Raw genomic sequence first — 26,855 nt, 5'->3', positions numbered from 1 at the left:
AAGATCTTCTCCGTCTCAGGGTTTGCATTTGTCAAGGCCATCTTCCGGAGCAGTTCCTCCCTGGCCTCAACATTCTTGATCTGCCGGTCGATTGCCTCCTTAAGCCTGTCCACAAACTTGATAAATGTCTCGTCAGGGCCTTGAAGCACGGATGAAAAATTCTGGAGGGGGGTGGTACTGTCAGGGATTTTTAGCAGTGCCACCTTCCCAGCGTCTCTGATGTCACTTATGAGATTTTCGGGAAGGAGGATCTGATCTTCCGGTTTGCTGAATTCCCCCTCTCCAGCTAAGGCTTCAAGGCCCTCTGTGCCATCTCCTAACACTTCCTTCAGGTCATATTTATTTAGGAGAGGCTTGATCAGTTTTTTCCAGTGAATCTCCCACAGAAGGAATTCTGTGGGAGAGAGCAGGGCCTTCGCAATATAGCGAAGGTCATGCTGTACTAATGTGTGTCCAGTAAAAGTTAAGTCCAAAACATTTTTGAAAAATGGGGAATTTCTCCCATAGTCCTTAGCAGCTCTCCTCAACTCCTTCACCTCGGTGTAGGGTAGTTGTTCCCACTGAGGTTCCTTCCCCATCTTGTGTACCATTGGTGCCGCAAACGAACCTAGATCTCTCACAAGATACAGGTCCCCATCCTTTATGGCCTTGGCCCATATCCGGGCCCAGCCCCGGCTTGGCAGTAGGCTGGGGGCTATCACTGTCCTCATCCTCTTCTGAGGATGAAGCAGGATGGGCTAGGGCACGGAGCCTCTCCCTGACCGGCTGGTCCCGGTGACGGGAGACCCTGCAGGCCAAGATGGCCTGCTTCCGGCCAGGCCTGCTTCCGGTTCCAGTGGCATGGGAAGCAGAAGAGGCAGTAGAGGGGGCATGGCCTGACCCACCCACCGGGGTGTGGCCTTCCGGCAGGCCTGTCCCACCCACCAGGGGCCCTCCCAGGGGCGTGGTCAAGGAGGCAGGATGGGAGGGTCCCGACGTCACGGAAATCGACGCAGAGTTGGAGGTGGGACCCGATGCGGGGGCGGCGACCGACGGAAGGGGAAGAGATATTAGGCTGGCAGGAACCCGAGGGGGTGAGGAGGAGGAGGCACCATCTTGTGATGTGTGGCGATCGGCCACGCGGCCGTCACCATTTTGAGATGTTACAATTACATTAGAACAACCACTGCAGCTGGGGATAGAACTGGGATCAGGGGATTTCGGAATAAGGGAGTGGATTGGGAGGCAGCAGGGAGACGGCAGCAACCCTGTGCCTTGTCGTGGCAGGATCTGTCTCCCGATCCACCCTTAGGGGAAGTGGGGTTAGGTATGAGGGAAGAGGAATGAGGGGTTGGAGAACTGGGGCCCAAACTTTCCCCTTTTGCTTTAACTAAATGAAAAATAGAATCATAAATTGGAAAATAACGTCCCACCTTAAAGTTCCCCGAAACTTGAATGTCATAAATATACCTCCCAACTTTCCCCCAAAATTAAATGGAAAAGGCATCATCTTTAGAGACGTCCGGAAAATGATCATAAATAAAATTAACAAAGGATTTTAAAACGTGTTTGTTAAAGGAAATGTTCCCCAACACAAGGGCGGATTTAACTTGGATATAGAACTCTCGTCTGGCAGGGGAGAGGCGGTTGCCCATGTTTCCCACTGTAGAAGAGAATCGCCAGCCAAAGCAAATGTAAAACAAAAGAGAAAGAGCCTGCATCGGCTGCTCAACCTGAGCAGCAGCACTCACCAATCTCAGAAGAAGACGCGGCAAAAGGAAAGGAGCCTTGGCGGGGCAGTGGAGTTCTGCTGGTCTCGTCGTATCTGAAGCTTCCCCCGAAGCTGCAGAGTCAGATGCCTACGAGGTGTCAGCAGGTCCAGGGAGCAGGAGTCTTCTTGAAACAGAAGAACGGCTGTCCCTGGAATTGGCGGCGAACGGCGCTTTGGATCCTGAAGCGATGGGTCACAGATCCAAGAGACGCTCTTCGATGGCCAGGGCAGTGGTCAACATGTTCAGGCGCCAATTGTAATAATTAATGACCCCGGGGCTGCCCGGGTGCCCAGTCAGTCCGGGGAGATCCTCGGCTGACCGGTCCGCGGGGAGGGGCCAATGGTATCCGGATAGCTCTGGATAGCCGACAAGGACGAGAGGACTCCTGTGCTGCTATGATCCTTGAGGCTTTATTGTGAGGGAGGTATAGGAGCAGGCAGAGGAGACAGGGAGACAAGCACTCGAGGAGGGAGCAGGCTCCAAGAGCCCTGAGGGAAGGTGGGACTGGGTATATAAGGGAAAGGGAGTAGGAGTGGTTAGGGTACAAACTACCCAATGGGGAAAAGGCACAAGGGAGGAGACAGGATGGGGTGATATACTGTGAACCAATGGGGTTACAGAGGAGGAGTGGTTTTACAACAGGGGCCAATAGGGGTAACAGAAACAGAGAACTTTCTGGAACTAAGGAATACGTTAACTTTGAGTGGCAACTAACTGAGGCGAGTGATTGATAGGTCCTTCTACACTGTTGTTGTCTCCCAAGGGAGTGCAGGCACCCCTCCCACAAGACCTGTGATCTGTTGTCAGCACATCTGGCTCTTCTATTAAGTGTCCTGTGCTGGATAAGACCTTTTGGTAATAGAAACATATTAATGCTGATCCAGATCTCCTGGAAATCATGGGAATGCTCAGAAAAACTGTGATAAAGCAGCAAGACTCTTCAGCAACTAAATGGATGAAAATACCAAGAGAAGACAGTATAGCTGTGATATGAAAATTGGCACTTTACTACCCAAGGCCTATAGAATTCCTACTCCTAGAGGCCTATTTGGCTGTTAAGGTAACAGACTTAAAGGTGAGTAGAGGTGGGCATCATATCCTTGCAGCTGTATAGATATAAAAATATGAACTTTCTCCCTGCTGTAGGTGGATATTAAATCCTACTTCATTATATCCAAGTACTACCAAACCCAAGAATTTAGGAATGAAAATGCTATATAATGCCATAACTACAATATTTTATTAACCCTAACTTTATTGACTCAGCTGTCAAAAATGTAAACACATTCATTAATGGTGGAGACCATTGGACCAATGTTCAAAATGCAAATCATCAAAATAAAATCACTCCAGTTTAGTGAAAGACATAGGTTTACGCCATGTTAAAAATGAAAGAAACATTTCTCTGTCTAATGTTACCCTCTAGATAAAATCACTTCATGCATTGATCCCTGCCTGCACCTCAGAGCTTTCACTTGAACAGCAGTATACTCTGTAGACACATCTGAAATTAACCCTTCAAGCAATGAGGAAATTAGGACTCCATGATGTCCCTAGATATTTTGCTTGAAGCTTAATTTAAGGTTAAGAAGAAAATGAAACATTTCTCCTGTATATTGGCTGTGCTTCTCCTTCCTGGGTTATTTCTATATGGTTTGATTTCATTAATAAATTGAGGTGTATGCATTTCATCTCCAGCAACTGGTCCAAGCAGTTTTATGAGGAAATGGTTACCTAGTTTCCACAACAGCCCTCAAAACCGTTCACTAAAATATAATAAGCATAAATGGCAATCCATCTTCCAATACCAATGATGTTCCCAGACTGATCACAGGGACCAGTATTTGGAAGCAGATGATTGTATTTCCAGGCTGCCCTTCACAATGACAAGGTTGCGAAGGAAAGGAGCAGTTATCAGATATGTACAGAAAAGTGGACTGAAAATAATCAGCTCTACTTGCAGAAATAAAATTAGGATTTGGGGGATCATTTCCAAAGTGGTTAGGAAGAGTATGTGATTGAGGAAAATAGATTATATGTCTAAATTAGTTGTCTTTTCACCAAGACAGTGTGATTGAGGGATGTGCCCTCCTCAGGACATTAGCCTTGGCTAGCTTTTTTTCCTACAGGGAGCACTAGTGTCTCTGGGCACTTGCCCAGTATTACTGGTGAGGCAGGTCCCAGACACTGGAGCAATCCTGTGACTGCTCAGAAAGTAAACTTAAACTGTATTACATAGACAGCAAGGTCTGCTCTTAAATATCCTTCACATGGCTCGGTAAAGCTCCTTGCTGGCTTGAAATGTGACTTCAGCGTGAACTGTAAATTTTGGTAGTAATGATTTAATAATTTTAAAGAGGGACCAGAAACAGTGGGCTGCAGGATCTGGGGGGAGTTTCCATCCCAGCCCAGTGGAGATGGAGCAGGTAAGTTCCCAGGGCCAGGGTGATTTCCTCACAGACCCACCAAAGCAGGCAACATTCCCCCTTCTGCATCACTGATGAAAAAGTATTAAATATAGGTTATAAACCAATCCCTGGACAACCAGGAATGGTCAACTGGATAACATATCAACAGGTTTAACTTTCTCAATTTTACAATTAGTTTCTTATAAATTAAGTTCATTCAACATACACTGATTTTGAGAAATGCTAATATTTTTATATGGGTATAATGCAGGAATGAGAAAAATGTCTTAAGGAAGTATAAGAATATTATGTCATATTTCTGACTGTAAAAATTAGTCTATTTCATATATTGTATTCCTTTTTGACTCTGCCACCCCAAAACTTTCCCCCTGATTGTTTTGAGACATGGCTTCTTCTTACATAGCTTACTACATTTTCCCCAGCCTCTTTGTTTATTGAATGTTATTTGTTGCTTTTAAAAGGACAAAGGTGGATGATCACATTTTTTTCATTATTGCCCCATGTCCTTAAAAGTGAGAAATTCTGTTTCTCTGTAGAGCTCTGCATAGAGTGTTTGCAGCAAATTATGAAACCTAGTTTATAATTGACTTTTCCCACAAACTCTCCTTTGGGAAAGATTGCTGCCAGCTTTACAAGTCTGTGCTGATTTTGGATAAACCTTCCCCAGTTCATGACTTCTCATATAAATCATGCAACATGCAGACAGCTTGTACAATTTTACCAGAGCTAAACAGGAATATTTTCAAAAAAATTATATTGCATTTAAATAAGTTACTTTCTGGAAGACAAGTGTTTTTCAGAGACCTATTCATTGCAAGAAAGTCCACCTTTAGATCCTCTTGCTGCTGTCAAGTTTAGACAGTGAAAAATCCATGTACTTAAAAATCAGTCTCAATAAGGGAAAACGAGCTCAGACTTTTGCCTTCCTTGTGGGCATCTTCATTTGAAATTCTCTCTGGAAATTGCATTAGTTTTCATATGAGAAGGTCCCTATAATTTGCCTAATTACCAGCCTGACAGTTTTACATGGAGCTTATATGCAGAAAATGAAAGGAATGATGAGGCAAATTCATGGAAGAGTTTTTATTTCCCCTGACAGAAATATCATCTCCACCTGATTTGCATGTTAACATTACACATCACCCTCCAAATCTTATTGGTGGAAATATATCCACTCTCATCTATTCCCATGAAAACAGAAAACAAGGATTGGCATTTGTTCATCTTGTTCCAGCAAAGCAGTTCCAAAAAGAGAGAACTTGGGTCAGACTAAGATATTGCCTGTCATAGAAAAATTCAGCCTTCTTAAATCACAGTTAAAAGAGAAACATGATTGCATTTCTGCATCTTAAAAAAAAAAAAATGGGACACTCTAGGACTTACAGGCATATAATTGCCTTTTTTGGACATGTCTCAGTCAGACCCTGAGACACAGAAACAATTGGGTCTTGCTAATAAGTTGTTGCCATATCCAGGTGACCATTCCTTAACCAGATTTGTAAGAGTGCTTTTTGGTATGCAACCATTGTCAGTACTCAAATTTTCAAGAAGGCTGATGTATTGTAAATCTGTAGGACCTTTTGAGGCTCCTGTGCACAAGACTAATGAACAGCTTCCTGAATAATCACAAGTTACTTGGAAAATTCTCCAGTCACCCCTATATTAATTTCTCCCTCTTTAAAATCCACAGTATGCTCATCCACACATGAAGTGTTTGAGCACTTCCATTGAAGAAGGGAGTGCAAGTGCAGAAGTCTGTACTACTGATCCCTTGATATTCATTGATACCACATTTATAAATCTATAAGCAATTGATTCAGTCACAGTATCAAGGCTAATGGGCTGTTTTCATTACAGTTCTTAATCTAATAACAGAGAAACATCTTGTATGACCCAGGACCAGAAAAGGCATGGACTCTTCTTCAATAAACATTACCCATTTTATACTAACTGAGTACTATATGGCCAGAAGATGCACAGAAATTAAGAACTTAAAAGTCTATATTCTGGGCTATAAGAGAAAAAGGAATAGCATGAAGGGCCATGTAATGACACAGAGTTGAAATTATTTGGCATCTCAGCTTCTGTGCTGCCTCGTGTGTTCCGTTTAAAATGCTGTGTGTGTCACTTCAACACCATCATTTTTATAGGTAACCAAGACACAATGGAAGAATTTGCCTCCATATATAATACAAGGTGAAGATTTCAGCTATACAGTCAACAGTTTTCAGATTTCCTGATTTTTTGTGTGCTTAACTATAAAACTTTTTCAAATACATATATTTTTACAAAGAATATGATACACGTTCTATCTTATATTTTACTCTTTTCTGTAACAGAAATTTACAGTCAGTTCTTTTAAACATAGAGTATGTATTGAATAGGAAAGGGATTACAGATACCTTCTGTTTTTTGACATAGACAGCACTAGCAACATTCAGAATCTCAAACTGAAATTTTCAGTCCAACTCAACAATAATACTTCAAGCATAATATACTTCATTTACATTCTTCCTTGAGGGAATTAGAAATATAAATAAAATCTTAATTAATTCATAAAAGATAGATTTAATGTTTTAACTAAATATGTCTGCAAAGTATCACTTGAGAAAATGTACGCAAGTATCATTACCCAGAGCCATCCATTGTGCTAGAGAATAACTCAAAAAAACTACAAGCTTGAATAATATACAGCATCACATAATTGCTGTTGTTACTGCACTTACAGTGGGAGCATGGAAAGTGCTGATGCCAGTTTATATTCAGTACCCAAAACTGTTCCAAAGAGAGCCTAAAACAGACTTAATGAATACTTTCAGAAAACTGTTTCTGTTTTATATCTAAATAAATGGGTAAAAGGAAGGTAATTTAACCATAATCCGTACCATGACTTCAGTCTCTGAAAATAGTTATACATATGTACTGTTTGACTTCTTGTCTCAATAATTAATCCTAACATCATCATTTGTTTTGTATGTAGTTTGCTATATATTATCCAGAGTACAAAGTAAGAACTTTTGCTATGATGAGTTGAAGTAAAGCAGATACCACGTAAATAATATTCTGAGAAACACAAAGAGGAAATTATCAGGCTACAAAAGCTAGCTCTTGCAAAGCAGCAATGTTTCTTTAGTTCTAGTCAAGTTCTGACCACCTTGCAATAAGAAATGCACAACCATCAGTGTATCCAGCCATTCTATAGGCATCACAAAAAGACTACTGTGATTATTTGCAATTTTTTCATTTCACTCTTCAAAGCTTCCCTTTGCTTTAAAGATCAACTGGTTTCATTGGATATTAATAAAACTTATATTTTATGCTAAATGAAGCTTTTTTTCTGCTCAGAAATCTTGACAAAGTGGCACATATCAAGAGCAGCAATGTTCATTTAGATTGGGATGTTCAAATCTCAAGTGAACCTTCACAAACAAGTCTCAAGTGAGCCTTCATAAATAAACCTTTTTTCTACATATGTTCAGCACACAAGTGCTGTTCATTAAAATTTACCTGTATTCAATAATTTCTGTTTGGTATTCATTATTGTGTAGCATTCCCTGAAAAAAGGCCTGGAGTCTGCAGAATCTCACCAATCGCCTACCACAACACATTTCTGGCACTAGAAAATGCTTTTCTAAGTTTACACACTGAAAACCTAGTTAAAATCAAAGCACTAAAATTTCAGCTTTCTGAAGAAATTAGTGTTACACAGGACAGAGGAAGGCTTGTTCAGTGATACAAATTAGCTGATGGGAATTAGGCATCTTCAGGCAAGTATAACATCCTCTTATGGGAATTTCAGTTTCAGGCTCCTATAAGAAATAAAGCTGGCAGGTCCTATAGCCATTGTTAGGAAAAGGCTTCTGTGGTCACAGCAGACTTCTCAAGGAAGCAGAAACATTTCTGATGCAGAGGGGAAGATCATAAAATTGTAGAATTTACAGAAGAGTTTGAGTTGGAAGGAACTTTTAAAGGTCATTTTGTCCAAAACCCTTGCAGTAAGCAGGGATATCTTCAGCTTGATCATGTTGCTCAGAGCCCTGTCTAATCTGTCTTTGAATGTGTTCTAGTACCTCTCTGAGAAACCAGCTCCAGTGCTTTACCACACTCATCTTTTAAAAAATAGTTTAAATTAACATAAACTTCCTACCCGTTGTTCTTATCACTACAGGCCAAAAAGTCTGTATCCATCTTTCTCGTAAGCTGCCTTTGAAAGGCAGAAATAAGATCTCCCCAGAGCCTTCTCTTCCATCCTCTAACATGCTCTCTGAGGCAGGGAGGAGCACACCCCAGAGGCATCAGTTTCCTCTTTGTATACTGCCTGCACTGATCTGACAAGTCTGATCTTTTGAATCAGGAAAAAATGGAGCTCCTGCTGCAGCACAATGACATTTTAATGTGCTGGTTTAAAGTCGTTTTTATTATAAACACATGGGAGGATAAAGCTGTCAGCTTTATCATAAATCCACACAGTTCAAGGGGAAAAAGGTGACTCTCCCACCTGTGACTCTGTACATCATACTGAGCCTCACCCTCTGATCTGCCTGCAAAGTGAATTGCGCTGGTGCTGCCATTAGAGGAAACCTTGCTAGCAAGTCCTACCGCAGCAGGATCAAGTGCCTGCTACAAATCTCCTACCAGGTAGGTATTAATCATTCAAGCACAACAACCTACAACAGACTTTTAAATGGGTGAGGGAAAAGCTGCCTCACTAAACTGCAAATTGCAGAGAAGAGAAGAATGACCTACTGGTAATTGGTTGTAACTAATTAAGTAACCTGAACAGAAAGGCTACTAATGATAGTCAGTTGCTAAATAGCTACAACTGTTAATTGTAAAAGTTTCTGGAGACTTTTGACATGATCTCTGGCAGGCTATATGCAAAGGCACCTGTATGAATAAATTAATTGCAGCTTTGCCGCGTCCAGAAAGAAAATGGATAGGAACAATGCAGTGCAGCTAAAAAATGAAAAGGTGATTATCAGGACTAAATCAATCCTTCTAAAAGGTACAAAGTCAGACAAAAGACTTGATCAGCAGAAACCTGACAAAATGGGAGCAAGTGTTAGAGCACTCAAGAATGCTCCTTTTAGTAAAAGGTGCCTTAAGAATGATAAGTGAATCACCTTCAGTTACCGAGTATGGTCCCCTATAGCTATCTCCAATAGCAAAATAGTGGTTCAGGCTCTATAAACTTACCAACAATTCACTGAGGGAAAAATACATAATATTAGAATTAATTTTTAACAGCCAAAATCTGTTTGAAATCAAAGAAAAATAAAATTAAAAACTACATACAATGATAACTCTATCTGTTTTCTCCTGGGTGTCTTTCTGCACTCATTAGACATGCTACCAACATGCATCTAAATCTGATTTCTGATACAACATTAGCAAGAGATTTAGTACAATGGACATGGGTCATAGCCCAATTGTCAGTTGGACTAAATCTTTTTGCAGCAAGCACTATAGTACACAAACACCCTTAGAAAGTGTCACCTTTAAAAACAGTCAAAATCTTGTCTGCTTTCAATATTTCATACACTCATTATTTGATACATCACCAGTCTTCTCCATTTGGATTTTTTTATCTCTCAGGTATTCTGGAAATGCATCAATTTTGATCTTGCTGCTTTAACAGACTGTGTTTTCTGTAACATTTCATTCAGTTGACCGTGACTACATTATTGAGCCCAGCTAGTTACATTCTTCTAACTTGGCTTATCTAGTGGCCTCAATATCAAAGTAAACATCAAACCAAGTTAAATTTTAATTACAACTCAGGTTCAAAACATGTCATTGCAACTTTCAACATAGAAGAAATTCTAGCCTATGTTTCACAGTATATAGTCTAATCTGTCACATAATAATAGAGAGAAATCTATGGAGGACGCAGCATTGCAGACCTTGTTAGCCAAGGAAAAAAGGTACTAAATGGAAGTGGCCAGATGTAGTCTCTTGACATTCCCTTGGAGGACTGAATTATCTAACATGAAGGAGTCTAAAGCCAAAAACCAAAGATGAGAGTGTGCCAATTTTGTTTCATCCCTTTCTTGCTTCTTGTCACAACAGAACATGGTTTACACTGTAGCTGATATATTGGTTGGATATTTACACTAGCATTAGGGTCCTAAAGCAGTTCATGTTTCTGAATTGCTCAGAAACCTAACAGTTCACATTTCAACTAACACCCTAACTTCAAATAACCATTATTTTGAACTTCTCCCAAAACCCCTAAAGTTTAACTATCAGACAGCCACTGAATCTCCTATTACTTCCTTGTCTCCTAAAGCATGTGATATTTTATTTAAGTGTTCCCATTACATGTAAATATATGGTCAACTATCCTCTTCTCTGAGGTAGCACGACTCTGGCAAAGTTACAGATGCTATTGCACTAAGAATAATAGCCTCCAACTCTTTAAAGGTTTGCATGGTTTTCATAGATCCTTTTATGCAATTTGTCAATGGCAAATGTTTCTCCTCTCAGGTAAAGAGCTTGTATTCTCCATCATTCAGGAAGAATTTCTTCAATAAAAGTGTGGTCAGGCATTGGAATGGACTGCTCAATGAGGTGGTGGAATCACTCCTGGAGGAGTTTGAGGAATGACTGGATATGACACTATGTGCTATGGTCTAGATGTCAAGGTGGGTTTTGGCCAAAGGTTGGACTCAATGACCTTGAAGGTCTTTTCCAGCCATAATGATTCCAAAAATCTATGATTTGAAGAAGTAAGGGCTCATGACATGAGGTGAGTATTTGATATCATGCAAATTTACCTTTGTCACATGCATACTATCTACTGCAATCCAGTGAATTGTCCTGAGGATCAGAATTAACAGATTGTTCTTCCAAGCAATTAACATAAACTCTTTTCCATGTAGTGTAAAGACAATACAGCTCTGGTCTTAACTCTGACAGATAAAGTAACTTTTCCTTCATGAAAGCATGTTTTATATGCTTACAGTTAACTGGTGGTTTATGTAAGACATCTGAGAATATCTTCATGATACCATCTCAGCTTTTATTAGAATATCATCTATGTATGGAGGTCATCCTAAGCAGAAGCTAGAAATTATCTTAGAATGAAATATGGTGATTTTTTTTTAATTGCAATTGTTATAGGCTGCAATAGATTTATTTGCATATCTGACTCTGGAGGTGATTTGTCACATTGAAGCTGATCCCATATCCTCTACTGTAGTTTTTAGTCAATGTAATTGTACTGGCCTCCTGGTTCTTGACTGTAGCAGTCAGAGGCCCTGCAAGGCCTCCCTGGCGGTCACTCGCCTAAGATAAGAAATGCCTAGTCATGATGACTGGACCAAAGAAGCCCCTCTTCCGCATTCAGACCCTTGTTATCTCTCTGTAAGACTATAGGTCATATTCGCCCTGATGCTGGCTATTGGAAAATTTCCAGCACCCCTGTACCCTATATAAACCCCAGTTCGGCAGAAGAACTGTCACTGTACCCCTTCACAGGAGCTGCAAATAAAGACACCACTGTGGAACCACATACAGCCTTCTCTTCTCTCTTCCCCGTGTGAGGCACTTAGCGAGCAAAGGGCTGAAATCACTTAAAAGCTGAATTCACCAAAGAGCTGATCTCACTTAAGAGCTGCTTGCTAAGATTGCCTGCGGCTGGGAGCTGAGCCTGAGGGACCTGGACAGGTTGTGCCTATCAGCCCAGTGCTATCTGGGACACCTACAGCTACCCGGGGTTGGACAGGGTACTCCAGGCCACATTACTAGACCAAGTAAATAACAGCATGACAGTGTACAATCCAAAATCTATGTGAAGATACTGAGAAAATGCCATGTTGCTGTAGAAAACTGTGTTTGCTCCAAATCTATTTGCTCTGGAATAATCTTGTTTGTATCATAGAGAGTCAGAAGTAATTTGCAACACTGAATGTAGAATTAAATACTCTCTCTGAGCCTTGATGATGCCATTTGAACTAGCAGGAGCAAGGTTTGGGATTGGTCCTTTAGAACTCCTATCCACTACCGCGATCAGGAATTACTAGTGAGACAGAAGAGCTGGATTATTTGGCATGGACAAGGCCTTGTGCTGATGCCTGGAAACTCGCAGGACTTCTTGTGGCTAAGAAGAGCTGGCAGGTTACTGCACCACCTGGCACATCCAGTCAAGCTGCCTGAAAAGGCACAGTCTAAACAGCAGAAAGACGAGACACCCACACCAGCCTAACCTTTGACTTCCAGCACCTCCACACCATCCTCAGCAAAGCTGCTGAAGACAGACAGTACCACTGTGACAGTACTCACTGTGCACCAGCAAGTCTATTCTGCAAATCATCTAAACATAGGCAATAACACAATCAATTGTCCTGTGAGCAACCCATGAACTGATTTCCAGCAGATTTGATTGTTGTAGCTGACAGTTTTAGCTGAAATATACAGAGAACATGCTCTGACTGAATCCCACTCTGCCATGCTTCATTAGGCACCTCTAGCATGGAGAAACCATAACTGAGGAATTAGGCCCCAGCAGCATGGGCAATTGGCCCATGCCTATATCCAATGTACTTGTCTTGGCCTATAGTAGTGCCTGCCTTCAAATACTTTTTTTCTTTTCACAAGGTGATCAATGATGTGTTTTCATTTACTAAATTAGCTTACTACTATTATAATTATAGGAATCTGGTGTCTTTGGCTACACCTATACCTGTGACCTAAAGAGGAACAGAGAATAGGCTTAAGGGATGGCGCATGTACATTGATATTGTTCAACTATTACAACATTATCTGGCACATTTTTTTTTCTGGTGGCAACCACCCCCTACCTGGCAAAGTTTGAGCATCATTTTGGGAAGAAGCAATTCCAAAATATGGTAAAGGGACAAAGAAAAGAGAGTTTAATCATGTGAACATGAGTTTTAGCCTGGTTAAATTATAATTAAAAACTGACATTTTAAAAATAATTATCCCTTCAAATTAAACAAAAACTCTCAAGAGGTTGAACTCACACAGACTCTCACAAGTTGATCTGGCAACATAAGCATTAAATTCCTGACATTTAAAAACAGATCAAAAGACTAGAAACACTTCTTGGCAACCCCCTATTAAGATGTGTGTTTATTCCAATAAAAATGATCCAAGTTATCTGTGTTTCAGGCAGCCATTACACACTATTCCCAGATTTACAGATCAAAATTACTAGCTTCAATACTTAAATGAAAAATTGAAGAAAACCATTTTTTTCTTTTACAGTTTCTTTTATTTGTAGTCCTTACTATCTTCATTTCATGAATGGAAAATGTAGGGAAAGAAAAATGTCATCCCAAAATTATCCAGTTAATGAGATAACTGAATTTAGGGTATGTTTCCATTCTCTAGATGTTTACTTTCTCTTCCTTTGCTTTCTCTAGAAGCTAGTAATTTTTCACTTCTTTGACTACTAATTCCCTTTTTTGTGGGTTTAACGTCCTGCCACTTGAGCAACCAATGTTGTTAAACAGGAAATTACTTTTCCTGGTTTTTAGCTCCAAGTTTTTCATGTCTCTCTAAGCACTGAGAAAGGCTTAATTCATCTGTAAGTTTATATGCATTTTCCAGTTACATAAACCAATGTAACAAAGTATACCCCTCTTAACAAACTTTACTTCTGGCCTTAGCTCAGCAGTGCTACCAGCCTAGCAGAAAGCCTAGTTGTTGTATTGTGTTTTTATACCTCTGTAACAGTTCTGTAATGTTTTGCCCCTTCACCCCCCATTTTTTCCTGGTGGTTCCACCCCGAGCTTTCCCGCCTTTCCCTCAATGCCAATCTCCCTGAAAATGCTCAGTCATTCCCCTGTCCCCTCCCTGGCACCCTGTCCATCACTCGGCTCCATCCCACTCTCCCAGAATCTTCCACTTTGGGCATCGAGTGAGTGGACAAGGGCCAGGGGTCCCTCCCTTGAACTTCCCCCATTGGTTTCTGTGTCTGTCTGTCCTTCTGCCTTCCACTCCCCCGAATCCCCCCATTGGGCATCCCTTCCCCCTTGTTACCGCCCCAGAATTTAAGACAACTGCGAGATTCAGCCATCAGGTACAATGGCATTTGGAGCTCCCCAGAGCTTGCATTAAACCTGAGACTTTTTCCCCAGCCTGGAATCAACTCCCTCATTACCTCCTGGGACACCGCCTCTCCTCCTTACAAGACAGACACCGAAGCGCTCTGTCTTAGCCACTCCCCAAATCTCCTCGAGAAACAGGGGAGTGTCCCCTGCTGCTGACTGTGCCTCTGCCAGGCAGGCAAAGCCAGGGAGCTTCAGACAGGCACGGCGACACCTAGTCAATGCCAGAATGTGCAGATATCAGCACTGAAGATAGGGCTAGACCAAACACCAACACCCATTGATGATCCTTGGCACAGGACCCAGACACTGGGACTGAACCCAGATTTGCTGAAGGCCACAGAAGATTTCAGTCATATTGTCAAGAATCCAGCCCAGACTACAGTCTGCATTCTTAACCTCAGGGATATCTGTTGTTCAGTGGTGAAAGATGAGAATAACCCCTTATCACTCAAGAATCTTTGCAGAGTTTTTCTCATATACTTCTGTGAAGAGAAGTGTTGTAAGTGAGAGCTTGATCTATTCCTTCTGTAGCCAAGTAGAAACACTTTGGCTCACATTGGAAAGTTCATTTTTAAAACAACTGACCAGAGGCACAGTAGCTGCATCAGGTAAGGCTGTAATAGTTGGAAGGCCAGGTAAATGTGAGCAAATTTTTGCAAGACTTTTGCTTCATTCTCATCCTTTTTCTTTTTGAGACATACTTCCCAGCTGTCTTGTTGACACCCAGCAGAGTGGAAGAATGGGTTTTAGCAGCATGGAACAACGAGTAAGAAAGTCAATACTGACCTTGTAAAGATTCACAGTTGCAGCCTCTGAGTGTATAATTGTACTTGCCATCAATATCTATCTGGTTCATAATCTTGAAAAGTCCGTTTTTAGAGATTTTCTAGGTCTGTCTTAAAAGGTACTTAATAATTGTATGAGGTATTACCTTCCAGAACATGATGCCGAACAACCTCATCATTGATTTTTCCACCCCTGTTCCTTTCTGTTCAAACAACTGTACAGAAAAAAGTAGTTTAACTGCTACTCAACTCAGCTGGGGAAAAAAGTTTACTTTCCATATCCAGTAGTACAGGGCACCTTTTGCATCCTTATTCCTTTACCTTATATTTGAATATTCTCAGTTACCTATCCTGTCCTGTGATTAGCCACACTCCTCAGGCCTTGTTTACTTCATAGGAGAGCACTGCTTTTAGATTCTGGAAATGAACTAGCATACAAAATAGTCAATAAAAGTTTTGGCAGTCATCTTCTTAAGGGCCTCTAACGATGTTTCACCTAGGTTCTTGACCTCAGCAATCACTAGCAATTATATTTGAAAGACATACCCAGCACTAAAATCTCACAGAGCACAACAAACATCTCAGTTATACATAAGCATCAGTTATATATAAGCTTGTCAAGACTGATGGCAAAAAAATTAAAGAAGACATGAAGAGTAGGTGACACTCCATACATGACTACCAGAAGAAACACAGATCTCTCCCAGGACACCACTTCCAACAGCAAAATCAAGGGAGGAGCCATTTTTGTCACTACCACCAACCCAGTGCTCCTGATGAGCCTACAGACCCTGCAATCAGCACATCTGCAAGGCAGCTAGAAAGCTGTGGAACATCACAGCAAGAACAGACACCTCAAACATATTTCACACAAGGAAAAATAGACAGTGAGCAGCAATTTGATGTAAGATTTATGAAGATTATGATGAAGATAATGATGTAAGATTGATGAAGATTCATGTAAGCATGAACCTGAACCAAAGGACTGTTTCTTAATAACTGATGATTTGTAAAGGGTATAAAAGCAATATGCAAAAGTAAGCTTGATGTGTCCTATCAAAAGCAACCACAAAAATCTGATGAGGACTTGACAGTAAGTGCTCCTTGCCCTCGCTGTCCAGACCACATGGACTAACATATTTGGAACTTTATGAGTTTGTGAGTGTTGGAGAGTGAAATTATAAAATTGACTTGTTTAAAGACTATGTAAATAAATATCATATTCCCCTTTGAAAAGATATTGCATTGAACTTAGTTCATTTCCCTGCAAGTGAGAGTAAGCCTGTGATCCTTCTACAACTGGGTCTGCAAATGCAGAGCAGGAAGGCTGGAGCAAATGGCTCCACAGCCACACAGAGCCTGTTCCTTATAAACAGAGAAGAGCTCCTTATGCACAGAGAAGAATAGTATTGACTTCTCTCCATTCCTGTGGGGGCTCAGTTCCAAAGGAGCTGAGCCAAAGAACAGGTCTTGAGGGACCTCACAAGTTTTCTCTGCAGCCAACTCTTAAATTTCCAGAAGGCATCCCAGCTCCTTTAATCTGCTCTGCTACATAAGGAAAAATATCGGAGCACAAAATAAAATTCTCGAAATTCGCTTTGGTCTAAATTCTCTTCGGTAATCTTTTCTTGCCTACAGAAGGGAACACGCAGTGTTGAGATCTGTACTTGCTTGAGTTATCACTTGGCAACAATCACAACAGAAAATCCCCTGCATCATCCAACTTTGGCACTGCTAGCCTGGAGGGAATTTTGTCAATGAGAGTAATGAATCTGAGATTAATTGACATACAGGTACAGCTTAACCAATTCTGGGAATTCATACTGCCAGAGACAGTCCCATTAAGTCTTGCACTGAAATTAATTTAGAATGTGCACATTTAGTGTCTAGGCTACAATTATTCTGTATTATTGTGCGTAGTTAAAAATGATGTTCAGCAATCAAAAAGATTATTTTTCCTCCAAGGTATCTCCCAGGAGTATTTTTATACTGACCATGGTGGACTACTCTAGATAGGGTAGAACCAGTCTGGGTAAAATACTCCTCACTTCTGTTTTTTTCTGTCAAGTTGCAATTAAAATGCCTCACAAATATCCATGCAACCTGAGGTAATAATCTTACTCAATGTCAGTAACTTCATAAAAGCAAGCCTCTGCCGATGCCCTTATTGTTTATGTTGTGGAAGAAAAGCTGGAAGATGCTATATTTAGCTGTTTTGTGCATAAAAACATCAGTTCCAGAAATATAGAGTGATAGATGAGTCTTTGGTTTCTGCAACTGACATATGTGTACCCACTGGAGCTTCCAAAGACAGTAGTCTTTGTTTAGTTTAGTTCTAGCATATTTCTGTCTGCACTGGATTACCATGGTCATATTTGGAGATTGACACTATGAGACCACGGCTTACCAACTTTGGCCTCTCTGCACTGCAGCTATCACTTCAAATAGACAAACAACCCCCAAAAGTCACCTCACAATATGGACCAGTAATGCAAGGAGCAAAAAATGCCAGAAGCCATACTTGAAGATGCTATCTCTTTAGTAGAACTTCAGAGGAAGTCTAGATCAAAAGAAAAATATATTTAAAAAAAAAAAAAAAAAGGAGGGTGGGGGAAGGAAAAGGAGGAAATTCCTGGGGATAGCTGTACAGAATTGGAAAATATCTTTTAACAGCTAATAATAGAAATAAAAAAATGAGCAAATAAAATGGGTTTGTGTGATAATCAATCCTTGATGCTTTCCAGATATTTTACAGAATAGAAGTTCACACCTCCATCTGCATCAGATAAATGTGCTCTTTATCTATTCTCACCACCTCTATCCTATTGAAAGTCCTTAAGCTTAAGAGAATCTCCAATCTCCTTGAGGACTCACTGGTTTTACAGGAAAGGCAGGCATGAAAACAAAAGTGAAGTTTGCTGTGCTCTATGTTTTTTCCTTGTAGGTTGTTGCCCAAGGTTTTGAGCATTCTTAAGTTCTTGTATGGCCTGAAGTTCCTTCTCACCAGCCCCTCAGAGGGTGCTGGGCTTCCCCTCTATCTTGGTCTCAGTGGTGCTTTGCAGAATATTTACTTGCCAACAGGTTGGCCATGGCTAGCCCTAGCTCTGGCCAGGCTTTCACTCTTGGGCACAGGCTGTGACTCAGGCTACACATCCTCCAACTACTCCTCCATCTATGCCTGCATGTACTTCCTGGGGCTGCTACCCAGATCTCACTGTGAAATAACTGGCCCTATGCTTCCAATCCTTGGCAAGAGAAGGCACTAGGGAGGGAGGGAGCCCTGGCTGCACACAGTAGCTCAACAGCCCCTCAGACCAGAGGGTTGTTCATTACCACTACTTACTCAGAAAGAAATATAAGCCCCAGAGATGAGGAAGGTGGGATTTTTCTTCCTGAGATACAATTCCTTTGTTAAGAGATTTTAAGGTGATGTGTAGCCTGTTATTAGGGGCTGTGTCTTAACCCTATGCAGCTGAAGGTAAAATACCTTTCCAGGCTTGTACATCTCTGTGCTGTGTGTGCCTCTATGAGAAGACAATCTGTTGAAGCCAGCTTCCCTTGGACAGTTTTGTGTTACAGTTCAGCACCACAAGAACACCCCAACGATCCCTCATGTAACTTGCTTGTCACAAAGTCCCTTTCTTCCAGCCCACAAAAAACTCAAATCCAATCCCATCTGCAGGGTTGGTTTCCCCGCTCAGACTGAAGGGACTCTGGTTTCAGGTTCATTTTACTCTCCAGTGATCACTGTGAGGAAGTTGTTGGATGACTTACAGGTCCCTCAATTGTTTCTTCCATCTTGCCAGCCTCTCCCCTCTGGACATGCATCTCTACAAAATGAATCAAGCAACAGAGAAAGGAAGGACTCACTCCTATTGAGTCATGTACATGTCTGGATGTTTATTCTTTATTTTACATTTATTTTCTGGCCCTGAGAATGCTTCTTTCTTTGTACTGATGTCACCAGCTCACAGGACAGCACATGAAAAAGGAGACTGAAATGGAGCTGGCTCCCTTCTCCTCTATGCACCCTGGGTGAAGGATACCATGCACAGCGTGAGGCTTACCTGCCAGCATAGCTAATGGGAAGATGTGAATTAAGTGAATATTTGGAGATGGACAAGATAATGACCAAACCACTGTACCTATTCCTTATAAACAAAAGTATTTCAGTGTCACTGGTCCACTGAAGGCATATTGCCTTTATGTTGAAGATTAAAAATAATTTGTGACAGTCCAAAACAAACAAGCCTCAAGTAAAAAGACTGCTCTGTGCTGTCTGAGCCTGGAGGTGAATGGAAGTGTCTGCTCCAGCAATACCACACAATTGTCCGACCTAATCCATATTTACCACCAGCAATTTCGTCTAATTCATCCTGGTGGAAACCAGATGCTTCAGGAACCAACAAGCAATTCTTTCAGCCTTCCCTCACAGGAGAGGTGCTCTATCCCTCTGAACATTTTGGTGTCCCTCCTCTGGACACACTCCAGCAGTTCCATTACCTTCCTGTGCTGGGACCCCAGAGCTGGATGCAGGGTTCCAGGTGGGATCTCACCAGAGCAGAGCAGAGGGGCAGAATTCCCTCCCTCCCCTGCTGCCCACGCTGCTTTGGATGCAGCCCAGGACATGTTTGGCTTTCTGGGCTGGGAGTGCCCATGGCTGGGTCATGTCCAGCCGCCCACCCACAAGCACCCCCAAGTCCTTCTCACAGGGCTGCTCTCCCTCTGTTCATCCCCAGCCTGTGCTGCTGCTGGGGGTTGTCCTGACCCAGGTGCAGCACCTTGAACTTGGCCTTGTTAAACCTCATGGGATTCCTGTGGGCCCCTTCTTGAGCTTCTGCAGGACTTGACTCTCAAGCGCAGGGAGACCTACTTGCCTCCAGTTCAGCCCCCATTATACATCAGCAGCTTGTCCAATTCTCTGTCTGGCAGATATGCAGCTGTTTTGCAGAGAACACAGCACAGCAACGTGCATTTTGCCAGCTCAGTAGCAGTAAAATCAAATCAACAACCGAGAAGGAACATTAATTTAGGTTTTTCAAAATAAGACTTTTGCTGGAAGCCACAACAACCACCAGTTCAAATCCTTGTTTTAGCAGGTAAAATTCCTGCCTGGAGAGATTGAGCTGTGTAAACCAGATTGGGGTTTTTTCCTTTTAAAATGGTATTAATTTCTCACTTTTCCCATAGAAATTATTAAATGTTATTGCTTGTCAATCTTATTAAAGATTTTTTTCATTTTATATTTACCCACCACATAGCTCTCCACCATTCTTTCCCTTGAGGTCTCAATTATTCTCAAGTACTAGGTCATTAACATTATTACTTATGTTCCAATAGCAGTACAGATAAATTAAGTCTTGCTTTCTCCTATTGGACATCTGAATGATCACATTAAATAAATAAATGCTTACCAAGGGCTCCTCTCTTCCTCACCTTTCTTGCTGTTTGCACTACCTTATGAACGTTTATGAGACCTGATGTGATATTAGATGTATTTTCACATTGAAAAAGAAAACTATGCAGGATGGGAAGAAGCTTGCTTATAGACTGTATTAAAGAATGTAATGGCCTGTCCCTAGAGAAGCAGGAACTCTGCATCTTGCCGATGGCACACATAAGATTTTAGGAACTGCTGCCTTATATTGGAAATAGACAAGCAATTAATGGCCCATTTCTGCAATACATATGCAAGCTCTTAGCAAACCAGTGTCTGTGCTCCCGAATGCACCGAATGTGTGAAATGTTCTGTCATGTCACTTCTCTTTGGGTACTTCCTAGAAACACTTCCTGACATTTTCTTTGGACATATAACTTACCTCTTCTTCCTGACTGCATAGTAAGAAAAGCACAGGTGCCTAAAACAAAAATGTACCTTCAAATTGGCTTCTAGTCTTTGCATTATAGAAGCCTGAAAAAGCCCAGCCTAGATCATGGATGTGTTTTGCAGGATGGTGTACAAATAACTTAGAGGAGACACTCTCAGCAGACACTCTCCACTCTCAGCATCTCAAAATTACACTGAAAATTTACAGAAAAAAGGGGGAAATATCATCATCCTTTTGTCAAAGAAGCTATCAGTCACAGGTAATGCAATTTGTGAGAGCACTGAAAACTGAACCTCTGGCAGAATTTCACCATCATGTTAAGTGGGCATTGCCATTTCTCAGGAGCATAGACAGCTTTGCATCTGCCTTTAACCTGACTGCTTGGCTTGGTAGCCTTTCAGCCCTCCACCTCCTCAAGACAGAAAAAACAACTGAAACACAGAATGTTCTACCTGAACATGAGGAAGAACTTTACAGTGAAGATGACTGAGCACTAAAACAGGCTGCCTAGAGATCTTGTGGAGTCTCCTTCTCTGGAGATAGTCAAAAGCTGCCTGGATACAATCCTGAGTAACATGCTCTATGGAACCCTCCTTAAGCAAAGATGTTGGACTAAACAACCTCTACTGGCCCTGTCCAAAATTACCCGTTGTGTGATTCTGTGAATCTCTGATTTTTGCACCTCAGAGAGAAGTAAGTCCCATGTAAACTAAGAGGCCAAAGCAAAGAAGTATTTAGTCTGCTTCACTTCTCTGGGGAGATCCACCAAGCAACCACACAATTGCTTTCACTGGTATGAAAGAAGAGAGAAGGAAAAGGGAGCCAAGGGCAAAACAGTGTTTTCTGAGACAGTACCAGTTAATGCAGGTTTGTGACCATGGCCAAGATATCCTGTTTCTTAGCCAGGAGACAACTTTTGTAATGCAAAGGAACATGAATTCTGACTTGCCTTCCTGGTGTGCCTGCAGCATGGAAGGAATAAAACAGAGAGGAGTTATTTGAAACAATTGTGTTGCCTGGTATCAGCCATCACTCCATCCAAGATCCTCTCTGTGTGTCTTAGGCATCACAGAAGGATGCTACAACCAGCCCCTATCTTCATCTAAAGTCATTTAGGCTCACAGGTGTCAAAGCAGCCCTGTCCCTTCTTCCAAAATGTAGTCCTCAGGATTGTATAAAATGTTTACCAAAAATATTATTTCACATGCCTGCTGCAAAATTATGCTTCTGTCCTGGGTCTCATCACACTATATGTCAATGCAGTGCAAGACATCTGCTGCTGGGCTCGATGCCAAGTCCACAAGACTCAGTATGACACCAAAGTTGTGAAAGATGCAATTGTGGAGCTATAAAAATTTCATTTTCTGGATCCTGAATCCTTCTATCTCTTCAGAACCAGTGGGGACAATGGCTTTTTCTGGTAACATACTACTTTGGAAAGGTGCCCATCCTGTATTGGCTGACAGGAATTCTGAGTTTGCTCCTTTCCATTTCCTTTCTCTTTATCCCTACCACTTCCCCATTTAAAGCACAAAAACAATTCAGAAGAAATAAGCAGTGTGTATGCTGTGCATGAAAAATATGGAGTGTCTTTGCCAAGCTCTAGGATGAAATCAGTAATTTATGCAGAGAAAACTGGGTCAACAGTCCCTCACATCAGTGGACAGATATTTTTCCCTCATCTTGAGTGGGCTTTGCAAATAATTAGTGAGCATGTATATTGGAAGAAACAAGAACACTTCATGCCCCAGGCACAACCCAAAACATCCTGCAGATTTCTGCTGAGGAGGTGGTTCAGGGACAAGTTTCAAAAGTCAAAAGAATCTGCTGAAATCCATGAGGATCCAGCAATTTGCTGAAATTATATGCAAAAATTGCCAGTAGGTTATTATTATAATTATCTCTTTTTTTTTTTTTTCCTTTTTATCCCTCCATTTTAGTAGCCTTCCCTCAGGATTTACAGTCATATAAACAAAATAACTTCTTTCACTGACCTTATCCTTCCAATCCCTCTCCAACTGCTCGCTTTAGTGCCAGTGTAATTATCTCCCCAAAATAAATAGACAAATAGTACACGGAGGCATGCAGAGAAGCCATTTTGAAGTCTGAGCCCTGTTAGTGTTCTGCAAAATACCTCTGAAATGAAAGACATTCAATAATACTGCAATTCAGAGAAGAAGAGATCAATCAAGCTGCATAAATCTCTCCTTTCCTTCCTCCTGCACTCATGTGCTTTTTGAGACAGGACACTGACTGGTGTGTTATAAGCCTTTGGGGCTTGGTTTATGTGTCAGCTTTTCTATAAATGAGTCCATTAGCAAAGCTGTAAGAAGGAGTTACTGGATTGCATGTTGAGGTTCATACAGACTGCCTAAAAGACAGACAGGACTCAAACATTAAGTTTAGGGGAAACAAGGCCATCCCAAAGACCAACAAAGTGGCCATAAAAGGGACCTAACCATAATCATGTCTTCTAATTTGTAAAATTATCTCATTCCTGTGAGTTCAGAGCTCAAGAACACACATTTATGAAAGACAGGTCCCAAAACTAAAGGGTTGGTAGAAACTGGAGCAATAATATGAGCTTACCATCCTAAAACATATTTTAGTTCAGAGGCATGGGATGCTCTTCAGATGCTGCTTGAATAGTGGCTAATTTACAGCCAAAGCTCAAACCAACATCTGCCATTGGGATGTTGGATTTAACTCTCCTGGGAACCTGAGAAACAAGAAAAGCCATGTTAGTCTCAACATGCCTCTATTACATTTTTCTTTTGAATCTTACTGCTATCATATCTGTAACCTGTGTCTCTTGACTTTTTTCTTTTCCTGAGAAAGATAGATAATAATACTGTTGAAGCAGTATCATCATTAGCCTTACAAAAATATCAAACATGCAAGCACTCTTGACACCATGTTATCATGATGTATTTTTATGATGACTTGAGAAGTGCAATGACTGTCTGAGAACAAAATTTTCAGTGTTACTGCTCCCCACCAAGATCATGTGGTCCTCTTCCTTCATAACTGCAGTGGAAAGAACAGCCACAATAAAAATGCATTTAATTTTGCCATGCAAGTGAATTTCTAAACTGATTCTTTTATCCAGAAATGAAAAACAAACAGTTAAGAAGAGAAAATGCTCATCTTGCAGTCTCAGGACAACTTAGCAAAAGAACAATTTTATAGAAGTTGTTATCCTGCCTTTGGCCTCAGGCATATTTAGACCAATATCTTGCTCAATACAGGTGAACACTAAGAAACAAACTTCTAACATACACTGTGATAAAATAATTTTCCACTAAGGAAAGGCCTTTTAACCCCATCCAGTTAAATTTAACTCTCTTCCTACGTCAGAAATTTCTAGAGAGAAGCTGCCAAAGATGATCAATATAACAACCAAAAAAAGTCTAATTTTTCTAAGAACTTATGTATTTATGAGCTCACAAGCTTTCATTTGTTAGTTATCTTTCAAAAAGAAACTATTTTTCTGTTCAATTTTAAATATATGGTGTTCAATACCATGGAACATCCCATATGCCCAGATTCCCTTTGAGATAAAATGGGGAAACATGAGCAGTGAGAACATCTCCCACAGCACACTCCTGGAAAAGCTGGCAGCCACGGCTTGGACAGGAGCACTCTTTGCTGGGTTGGGAACTCGTGGGATGGCTGGGCCCAGAGAGTGGTGGCGAACGCTGCTGCATCCAGCTGGAGCCAGTCACCAGTGGTGTCCCTCAGGGCTCTGTGCTGGGGCCGGTCCTGTTCAATATTTTTACTGACTACATGGGTGAGGGTATTGAGTCTTTCATTAGCAGATTTGCAGATGACACTAAGCTGGGATCACGTGCTGACCTGTTGGAAGGTAGGAGGGCTCTGCAAAGGGACCTGGAATGGTTGGATGGATGGGCAGAGTCTAACAGGATGGAGTTTAATAAGTCCAAGTGCCAAGTCCTGCATTTTGGCTACAATAACCCCCTGCAGTGCTACAGGCTGGGGACGGTGTGGCTGGACAGTGCCCAGGCAGAAAGGAACCTGGGGGTAGTGGCTGACAGCCGGCTGAACATGAGCCAGCAGTGGTGGCCAAGAAGGTCAATGGCATCCTGGCTTGTATCAGGAATGGTGGTATCAGGTGTGGCCAGCAGGAGCAGGGAGGTTATCCTTCCCCTGTACTCAGCACTGGTGAGGCCACACCTTGAGTGCTGTGTCCAGTTCTGGCCCCTCAGTTTAGGAAGGACATTGAGATGCCTGAGCATGTCCAGAGGAGGGCAACGAGGCTGGTGAGGGGCTTGGAACACAAAGCCTGTGAGGAACAGCTGAGGGAGCTGAGGGTGTTTAGCCTGGAGAAAAGGAGACTCAGAGATGACCTTATCACTTTCTACAACTCCCTGAAAGGTGGCTGTAGTCAGGTGGGGTTGGTCTCTAGGCAGCAACTGACAGAACCAGAGATCATAGTCTCAAGCTGCACCAAGGGAAATATAGGTTGGATATTAGGAAAAAGTTTTTCACAGAAAGAGTGATAAAGTATTGGAATGGTCTGCCCAGGGAAGTGATGGAGTCACCATCTCTGGATGTGTTTAAGAAAAGACTGGATGTGGCACTCAGTGCCATGGTTTAGTTGAGGTATCAGGGAACCGGTTGGAATCAGTGGTCTTGAAGGTCTCTTCCAACCTAGTCATTCTGTGAATTCTGTGAAGTCTTATTTGTCTTCTCTTTCAGCTACACAGCTGTAGTCTCCAGATGGAAGCTTGGAGAGCAAGGATCCACCACCACCACCCTTTTTAACAGCTTGCAGCATCCCTAGATTAGGTGGTCTGTAAAAAAACTATAATAAAGAGGCTTTCCACAATACTTTAAGCTATGCTGCTCCAGAAGGTGCAGGTAAGGAGCCATCTCATGTGGTCTTTTACATCTTCTTCAAAAATCCTGAAGTTGCTAAAGAAACAAAATACTACAGCTTCACCCCTCAGTGAATTTCAGAATAATTCATATAAAATTATAAAAATAAAATGTATTCACACTGATCTACCTATTTAAAATTGAGTATTTTATAAATCAATTAAAAAACAGCCCAATTTTAACCCTAGCTCTGCAACTGGTCAGAGATAGATTAGCCTAGATAGATTTCCAAGAAACGTGAAATATAAAAATGATAGTAATTCAAGAGGCTAATTGGACAACATGTGATGCAGCAATTCTTTGGTTTTTGCAATGTGGGTTCTAGCAAAAGTGATAAAGCAGTGATGTTACATGCTCTGTAGTGCCCATTTAACACTACCAGTTATTAATACTTTGTAAAAGTCTATCTAAACCATACACATTTTAGTGGGATGTAGTGACCTAACCCCTTTGAGGGTCTGGTGTACTGGTTGCAGAAACTGGTTTCCACTGTTCTGCAATAAATCAAAATTACTTCCTGGTCATAGGTTTGATCTTAAAGAATAGATATGTGAATCTGCTCTTTTCTTATTATCTCTATTTAATCCATAAATGGATCTGTTAGGGATGTGGCAAGAAATTTCAGCTCTTTCCGTAGTAGAAGTTATAGATCCCTGGTGCTTTGCTGCATTTCTCAGAAGCTTCAGACTCTGCTTTCTACTGATATGCTGCTAGTGAATTAATGCTTCTTCAGTGGAAAAGAAATAAAGAACTAAATTAGCTAAACTTTTTCATTAATATTCTGCTTGTGTCTCCAAGAGAGAACAAATAAGATGCTGGACAGAAGACAGAAATAAATATAGCAGGGGTCTACAGCATTAGTAAAGCACTCTGTTTATCACAGCTGAAGGGACAAACACTGGCAATGTCTCTAAACTGGTGTCCAAGACTGAGCACCAAGATGTTTCCTATTACCATCCGAGTAGCAGTTGTATTTAGACAGTTTTCCTTATCTCCTGTTAATGAGCCCATCAATGTCTTGCCACATGACTCAGAGATAACACTCTCCAGGAGCCAGTTCTGTTTAACAGGTGATTAAGAACACACC

The 26,855-nt window shown here is 41.4% G+C and overlaps 1 protein-coding gene across 1 annotated transcript; it reads left to right on the top strand.

Moving 5' to 3' along the window:
* The first annotated feature begins 799 nt into the window (after positions 1-799).
* LOC128822311 (uncharacterized) lies at positions 800-25,487 on the top strand. The gene is given in 5 exon segments (XM_054004004.1): positions 800-1,073; positions 1,811-2,006; positions 8,755-8,818; positions 24,961-25,294; positions 25,297-25,487. Coding segments are annotated over 5 exon segments (1,059 nt in total).
* The last annotated feature ends 1,368 nt before the right edge of the window (positions 25,488-26,855 follow it).

This window comes from Vidua macroura, chromosome Z (genome assembly GCF_024509145.1).
Source record: "Vidua macroura isolate BioBank_ID:100142 chromosome Z, ASM2450914v1, whole genome shotgun sequence".
NCBI classification, from domain to species: domain Eukaryota; kingdom Metazoa; phylum Chordata; class Aves; order Passeriformes; family Viduidae; genus Vidua; species Vidua macroura.
Note: the sequence above shows the minus strand (reverse complement) of the source record. Positions and strands in the feature narration are given on the sequence as shown.